Source organism: Onychomys torridus, chromosome 22, assembly GCF_903995425.1.
Source record: "Onychomys torridus chromosome 22, mOncTor1.1, whole genome shotgun sequence".
In the NCBI taxonomy this organism is placed as follows: Eukaryota; Metazoa; Chordata; class Mammalia; order Rodentia; family Cricetidae; genus Onychomys; species Onychomys torridus.
In genome coordinates this window covers 11,149,645-11,158,034 of record NC_050464.1, presented here as the reverse complement: position 1 = coordinate 11,158,034, position 8,390 = coordinate 11,149,645, and the positions used below count along the sequence as shown (strand labels likewise).

Here is an 8,390-nt window from a genome sequence, read left to right as displayed (position 1 = left end):
TATATGTGTGTATGTATATATATATGTGTGTGTATGTATGTGTGTATGTTTGTATATATATGTGTGTGTGTATGTATGTATGTGTGTGTATGTATGTATGCGTGTGTGTGTGTGTGTGTGTGTGTGTGTGTGTGTGTGTATGGGCTGGGGATGTGACTCAATTGGTAGAGTACTCACCTAGAATACACATAACCCTGGATCCCATCTCCAGCATGGCATAAGCCAGGCATGGCGACACACACTTATAATTCCAGAACTTGGGAGATAGAGGCAGGAAGATTGGGAGTTCAAGAACATCCTTGGCTATATAGTGAGTTTAAGTTCAGCCTGGTCTACCTGAGACTTTATCCCTAGAAAGGGGTAGGGACCTCTGGGGGCACCATGCCCATACCCTCCAGGAAACAATGCCCAACCCAGTACCTGAGGGGCCATAGGCAAAAACTGTTGCATTGTATCCAGAGATGACGCCTTCCACTAAATGCTGGATGGTGGCATGGTAAACAGCTTCCTGTGGACAGACAAGAAGAAAAAGAGTCAGGGGACCTATTGCTTAGAAGACACAGGGACCAGCACTTGGGAGGCAGAGGCAGGCGTTATCTCTGTGAGTCCGAGGCCAGCCTGGTCTACATAGTGAGTTCTAGGACAGCCAGAGCTACATAGACTCTTTTCTTTTCTTTTCTTTCTTTTTTTTTTTTTTTGTTTTTTTCTTTTTTTCTCCTTTTTTATTTATTATATTTGTGTTTTAATTTTACACATCAGCCATGGGTTCCCGAGTTACAGATGGTTGAAATCCACTATGTGCGTTCTGGGACTTGAACCCCAGTCCTCTGCAAGAGCATCCAGTGCTCTCCAGCCCTGAGTCATTTCTCTAGCCCGTCTTTATGATTCTTTGCTGCTTTGTTCCAACCTTTCTGTTCTGCTCCAGATTTATAATGAAGTCATCCGTGACCTCCTGAATCCATCTTCTGGGTTTCTGGAGCTGAGAGAAGATTCTAGAGGCAGCATCCAAATTGCAGGCATCACAGAAGTATCCACCTCAAATGCTCAAGAGGTGAGGGTCATAGCCCAGCCCATAAAGTTCTCCTTGTTCAAGTTTGCTGAGCAGTGACCAGAAGGCTGGTCCAAGCTGAGCTGTTTCCAGGTATCTGGACTTGATCTGAGATCTCAGATCTCTGCAGTCAGCTATGCCTCCTTGCTGGTGCTCCAGGCAGACATCACCTATCGATCCTATCAGCAAATTTTCCTGCACCGGCTCCCCTTGTCTCCCTCCCTCACCCCCTCCCCCACTTCCGTTCCTTCTCCCTGTCTGTGTTTCTTTTTTTTTTTTTAAAGACAGGGTCTTTCTATGTAGTTGTGGCTGGCTTGGAACTTGCTATTAGACCAGGCTGGCCCATCTGCCTCTGCCTCCTGAGTGCTGGGATTAATGGGGTTCACCACCGCACCTCTCTCTTTTTCCATTTCTTTTAAAAATTGTTTGTTTGTTTGTTTGTTTATTGAGACAGGGTTTCTCTGTGGAGCCCTGGCTGTCCTGGAACTCGCTCTGTAGACCAGACTAGCCTCAAACTCAGAAATCCACCTGCCTCTGCCTCCTGAGTCCTGGGATTAAAGGTGGGCACCACCACCACGTGGCTTAGAGGACAACTTCTGTAAAAAGATTTATTTTTATTTTATGTGTATGAGTTTTTTCTTATGTATGTCTATGCACCACGTGCATGGCCTACAGAGCCCAGAAGAGGGCAATGGAACTTGAGCTATAGATAGATGGAGCTATAGATAGACGTGAGCTGCCATGTAGATGCTGGGAATTGAACTCTGGTCTCTGGAGGAGCATCCAGTGCTCTTAACTGCTGAGCCATCTCTCCAGTCCTCCATCTTGTTTGTTTTTGTTTTGTTTTTTGAAACAGTCTTTTTGGTCTAGAACTTACTAATAAATAGTATACTGGCTGCCCTGGTCGTCCTGCTCTTTCCAGCACTGGGATTACAAACACATGCTACTATGTTTAGCTTTTTTTTTTTTTTTATAGATTCCGGGATCAAACTCAGTTCGTGCAGCAATCCCTTTACTGACAGAGCCGTCTCTTTAGCCCTGGATTTTGTTTTTGAGACATGATTTCACACTGTAGCCTATAGCCTGGGATTCACTACGCAGCCCAGGCTTGGCTTACACTTACAGCAGTCCTCCTGCCTCCACCTCTCAAATGTTAGGATGACAGATATAAGCTACTGTGGTCTGAATGACGGTGAGCATCTCAGCCTCCCCCACCCACCCACCCACACACTCTTGCTCCATACACTGCAGTCCTAGCCCTGGTCCTACCACAGCAGGGCTCAACAGAGGGTGGCTGCCCCAGCTCTCTAGCTGCTGGTGTGGCAGAGGGGTTCACTCCCATTGCCAACCCAACAGCTCCTCAGCTGCCAGGAGTTGTAACTTGAAAAGGTCAGGGCTGCTCGAGGCTCCCTGGAGAAGGGGTGAGTCGGGCTGGGGATAGAGCTCAGTTGGTGGAGTGCTTGCCTTGCATGACTGAGTTTGTGAGTTCCATCCCCAGTACTGTATAAGCGGGGCATGGAGGCACACGTTTGCAATCCCAGCATTCGGGAGTTGGAGGCAGGAGGATCAGAAATTCAAGGTTGCTGGGCGGTGGTGGCACACGCCTTTAATCCCAGCACTCAGAAGGCAGAGGCAGGTGGATCTCTGTGAGTTCGACGCCAGCCTGGTCTCCAAAGCGAGTTCCGGGAAAGGTGCAAAGCTACACAGGGAAACCCTGTCTCGAAAAACCAAAAAATAAAATAAAATAAAATAAAATAAAAAGAAAGAAATTCAAGGTCATCCCTGGTTACATAGTGAGTTTGTGTTAACCCAGGTGATGTGTCTTAGTTAGGGTTTCTATGGCTGTGATGAGGCCCCATGACCAAAAGACAAGTTGGAAAGGTAAGGGCTTGTTTGACCTATGGTTCCACATCACTGTTTGTCATTGAAGGAAGTCAGAACTGGAACTCTTAACAGGGCAGGGACCTGGAAGCAGGAGCTGATGCAGAGGCCAGGGAAGGGTTCTGCTTATTGGTTTGCTCTTCATGGCTTGCTTAGCCTACTTGCTTTTTTTTTTTTTTTTTTTTTTTTGGTTTTTTGAGAGAGGGTTTCTCTGTGTAGTTTTGGTGCCAGTCCTGGATCTCACTCTGTAGACCAGGCTGGCCTCAAACTGGCTCTGCCTCCCAAAGGCTGGGATTAAAGGCATGCACTACCATTGCCCGGCCCAGCCTGCTTTCTTATAGTACCTAAGACCTCCAGCCTGGGGATGGCACCACTCACCACGGGCTGAGTGGGCCCTTCCCCATCAATCACTAATTACAAAAATGCCTTACAGCTGTATCTTTTTTTTTTTTCTTTTTTGCCAGAGCTGAGGACCAGGGCCTTGTGCTTGCTAGGCAAGCACTCTACCACTGAGCTAAATCCCCGACCCCTACAGCTGTAACTTATGGAAGCATTTTCTCAGATATTTTCAGATAATGCTAGCTTATGTCAAGTTGACATAAGACTAGCCACCACAGTCAGATTTTTGTCTTAAAAAAGAAGGAAAAGGGGTTGGGGATTTAGCTCAGTGGTAGAGCGTTTGCCTAGCAAGCGCAAGGCCCTGGGTTTGGTCCTCAGCTCTGAAAAAAAAAAAGGAAAAAAAGAGATAGGTAATCCATTAGTAATGTCTGTTATTGGTAGAGAAAGGGCAGATTGGGTGCACATCAAGAATCTTCAATTCCACTAGTTGATTTAGCTAACTAATCACTTCATGCCACGAACCAGAAATTGCTGCTAAAAGAGTCCCAGCCCCAGAGCCACCCTTTCCCTTTTTCTTGGGTCGTTCTAGAGTGAATATGTGGCCACTCAGGTCTGTGACTCGCCTTTTTCTCCCTCTGCCCTCAGATCATGCAGCTGCTCACCAAAGGCAACCGGCAGCGTACCCAGGAGCCCACAGCTACCAACAAGACTTCATCCCGCTCCCATGCCGTACTGCAGGTCACTGTGCACCAGAAAAGCCGAGGTGGCGACCTGGCGGAGGAAGTGCGCCTCGGGAGGCTCTTCATGGTGGACCTAGCAGGCGCGGAGCGTGCAGCCCAGGTACTGCCCCTCTGAGGCACACCCACTTTCAGATGTCATTACTGTCTTTCAGCTTGCGGTCTGGCATCCTCAGTCTTGATGTCCTTGTTTAGATGGGCTTTGGTACCCAGAACAGTGTTGGGCCCAGAAGAGGAGGCTGAGTCTTAGGTAATGAATCCTGCAAACATGTAGTAAGGAAGGCAGGGAGCCAATGCTTTCAGAGGGTTTCCCCTGTGGCAGGCAGCTAGCACATCCTGCACCTACTGAAGGTGTCCCATTTGCTGCATGGTCTCATCCTGGGCCTAGGGAACTCCACGTGTTAGGGCGACACATGTAATCAGACAGCAATATCCAGGGAGAGCCCTTGGCAGGAATCTTAGGGCTGAGCCCAGACATGTCCTGAGGAGTTGGGTTAGAGTACAAGGAAAAGCATTTGGAGTTCCACACGGTGGGCAGATAGGTAGGCGCACAGGGACAATGGAAGAAAAGGCTGCGTTGCCACAGCCCCTTTCCAGCTTGTGGGTCCCTTGGTTTTGCTGATATGCTTCCTGGACGCTACCCTGTGGCCCAGGCATTCCTTCAGGTCAGGGACCCAGCTCAGGGCTGGGCTAGAAGAAGAGTTGATTTAGGCTTTTGCAGAGCCAGTGTTACCAGCAAGCAGCATTCCCCTGCCCCTCTAGTACACACACCAGGCAATGATGTTTGTAATCCTCATAGCCATAGCCCTCCCTGGCCAAGTTCAAGCTTGGCACTGTCCCTGCTTTACAATGCAGACTTGGAGGTGGCCACAGTGGTGCATGCCTGTCATCCCAGCGCTTGAGAGGCTGAGGGAGGAGGACCATGAGTTTCAGGCTAGCCCGGATGATATAGCAAGACTGTCTGAACTCAAAAAGAAGGGGCTAGGGATGTAACTCAGTTGGTGGAGTGCTTGCCTAGCACACATGAAGCCCCAGGTTCCATCCTCAGCACTGTGTAAAACATGTATGGTCGTGCAAGTATACAGCCCCAGCACACAGTAGAAAGTAGGTATATAATCCAGAGATGGACGCAGGAGAATCAGAAGTTCAAGGCCATCCTCAGCTACATAGTGAGTTCAAGGCCAACAACATTAAACCCAATCTGTATGTCCATGCACCACTTGTGTCCTGGTATCGTGAAGACCAGAAGAGGGTGTCTTGATTCTCTGGAACTAGAGTGGCAGATGGTTGTGAGCCACCCTGTGGATGCTGGGCTCAGCTCAGATGTGTTTGCTGGCTTCTGCACACATCTTCGCCTGCTCATGTAGCTCATGCTATTGAACACTCACTATGGCCAGCTGCCTGCAGGTGTCCAGACACATGGCCCACAGGGACAGGTGTGACTTCCCAGAGCTTGCATCCTATGGGGCAGCAGACGGAAACAACCCTGATCGTGTGTGGAGGCAGGTGACTGCTACAGAGTCTGTGCGTTAGAGGAAATAAGTGGGGCTGTGTTGGGAAGATCCGGTGCTAGAGCTGTGGACTCTCAGAGAGTCAGCAGGGGACCTGTGGGATATAGTATAAGGGTTGGAGGTGGAGTACTTTCTAGACAAAACCCACTCACTTGCAGTTTGTTATAAGCAGTGTTATCTAGGCTCCAGTCTGTTGATTTCAGTTAGCTTTCCTATGTCAATCAGCTCTATATCTCCTGAGAATAGATGCTTAATACTCTACTAGTGATCTTCTGTCCAAGGGTCTCCAGTCCTTCAGACTTATGACCCTCGGTAGCAGAGCAGGCAGGGCGGTTCCCCATACCCCTGGACTTGGGTCCCCTCCCTGGGAATGGGGATGGGAAGACACCAGTAGGAAGGGACTCAGTCCGTGTTCAGCCTGGCCTCTCTGCTCAGACTCAGAACCGAGGCAAGAGAATGAAGGAGGGTGCACACATCAACCGCTCCCTGCTGGCACTGGGCAACTGCATCAATGCACTTAGCGAGAAGGGTGGCAGCCGCGCTCAGTATGTGAACTTCCGCGACAGCAAGCTCACGCGCCTGCTGAAGGTAGGTGCTGCCCCAGCTGGGGGTCGGGAAGGGCCACCACAGCTGACAGTATCTTCCAGGAATTAACTGCCGGCACAGAGGCTGAGAGCCCTGAAGACGTCACTCTGTAGAAGTCTGAGTATGTGGCCACTGCCTGACTTCCCATCACCCTCCTGAGTGTGGTCTATCCTGGCTCACATGCCCCTAGTAACAGGGAGTTCACTACTTCCCAAGGCACCAATCCCATCATGGGTAGCTGTAACCTGTGAAAACTTTTCTTTATACTGAGCTTGATGCTGCCTAGATAAATAAATAAGCAAGCAGGAAATAAATGTCCCCACATCTGCCCTCTTGGTCTAATCTGCTCTCATCAAAGCAACAGTCAGATGGGGGGGGGGGTCCTGGAGGAGGCCCCACTTATCCCGTGAATCTCCTTTCCAGGCACTAGCCTCTCTCTGGTCCCAGCATAAGCTGTCTTTCTCGCTCTGATGGTCCTGGGGGAGGGCTGGGGCCACTGGTGAGGCAGGGATCCCATGGCTCCCATCAACCCAATTCTGTGGTTCTCACTGAGCAGGATGCCCTGGGAGGCAACAGCCGCACAGTAATGATTGCTCACATCAGCCCGGCCAGCACGAGTTTTGAGGAGTCAAGAACCACACTGCTCTATGCCTACAGGGCAAAGAATATCAAGACAAGGGTAAGTGAGTAGGAAGGATGGCCGACTTCAGTCCCTAGACCCATAAAAAAAAAAAAAAAAAAAAAAAAGCCAGAGCTGGGCAGTGGTGGTGCACACCTTTAATCCCAGCACTAAGGAGGCAGAGCCAGGCGGATCTCTATGAGTTCGAGGCCAGCCTGGTCTACAAAGCGAGATCCAGGAAAGGCACAAAGCTACACTGAGAAACCCTGTCTCGAAACTGCGCCCCCCCCCAGCCAGATGTGGCAACATGCATCTATAATTCTTGTGCTGGAAAGGACACAGACAGATCTCTGTGGCTGGCTGGCCAGCCAACCTAGCCTTTTTGTTAAGCTCCAGTCCATCGAGAGACCCCCTACCTCAAAAGAACAAGGTGAGCTGGGCATCATACTGCAGGCCTTTAATGTCAGCATTCAGGAGGCAAGTGGATTACTGTTAGTTCAAGGCCAGCCTGATCTACATTAGGAAGACTCAGGCCAGCCAGGGATACACGGTGAAACTCAAAATTAATTAACTAATTAAATATAAAACTGAAGAAGGACACCTGAAATTGATTTCTGACCTGTACACACATGAGCACACACATGTACAGCCACATGAACATGGATCCCCACAACACTCACACACACACAATCAGTGGTAGCAATAGTTACTGGTGGGGAGATTTCTAAAAAAAAAAAAAAATCCTGATTATTTGAAAAAAATATTTTTATGGTAAGATATACATGGAACAAATATTTTCATTTCAGTTTTTTTGAGACAGGGTTTCTCTCTGTAACCTTGGCTGTCCTGGAACTTGTTCTATAGACCAGGCTGCCCTCGAACTCAGAGATCTGACTGTCTCTGCCTCCCAAGTGTTGGGATTAAAGGTGCGCACCACTGCCGCCAGGCTTCATTTAGTAATTTCTTTATTCCGTTTTTATTTGGTGTGTACATACGAGTGTGTGCACATGTGCTTGTCATGCAAGCGTATGGCTGTCAGAGAACAACTTGTGGGAGCCGGCTCTTCTTCCACCATGTAGGTTCTGGGCCGACAGGCTTGGTGGCCATCACCTTTACCCACTGAATCACCCCTGTGGCCACCCACAGTCCAAGGCACCCTGTGGTGCTACCAGAGCTATTGTCTCCCTTTAGAACTGACACACCTCAGCAAACCTCAACTCAGTCTCCATTAAATACGCTCCGTTCAAGACTCCCAGCCCCTCCCCCTCCCTGGCTCTCCCATTCTGCTTTCCTAGAATCTGATGCTCTGGAGGCCACATGGAAACCAGTCCCACGGGAGTCTGTTCTGTGTCTGGCTGAATGCACTGAGTCCAGCGTTCTCTGTAAACATGCCTTCAGGCCAGAAGAGGGCACCAGATCTCATTACAGATGGTTGTGAGCCACCATGTGGTTGCTGGGGAATTGAACTCAGGACCTCTGGAAGAACAGCCAGTGCTCTTAACCACTGAGCCATGTCTCCAGCCCCCGAGTCCAGTGTTCTCAACGCTCCTCTGTGCTGTAGCCAGCGTCAGGAGACCCTTTCCCCTTCTGAGGGTGAATAGCACTGATGTGTGTCCAACCTGCCCCGCCACGGGCCACACACATCCCAGCATGTGGCCCAACACATTCAT

The 8,390-nt window shown here is 49.5% G+C and overlaps 1 protein-coding gene across 1 annotated transcript in view; it reads left to right on the top strand.

Annotated features, from left to right (window-relative positions):
- Positions 1-493: 493 nt before the first annotated feature.
- Positions 494-8,390, top strand: part of LOC118572611 (kinesin-like protein KIF19) — a 35,029-nt gene continuing 27,132 nt past the window's right edge. Inside the window, exons 1-5 of the mRNA XM_036172338.1 lie at positions 494-533; positions 873-1,051; positions 3,914-4,108; positions 5,952-6,104; positions 6,658-6,780. Of these exons, the coding sequence (XP_036028231.1) occupies positions 494-533; positions 873-1,051; positions 3,914-4,108; positions 5,952-6,104; positions 6,658-6,780 (690 nt within the window). The remainder of the gene's footprint in view (positions 534-872; positions 1,052-3,913; positions 4,109-5,951; positions 6,105-6,657; positions 6,781-8,390) is intronic.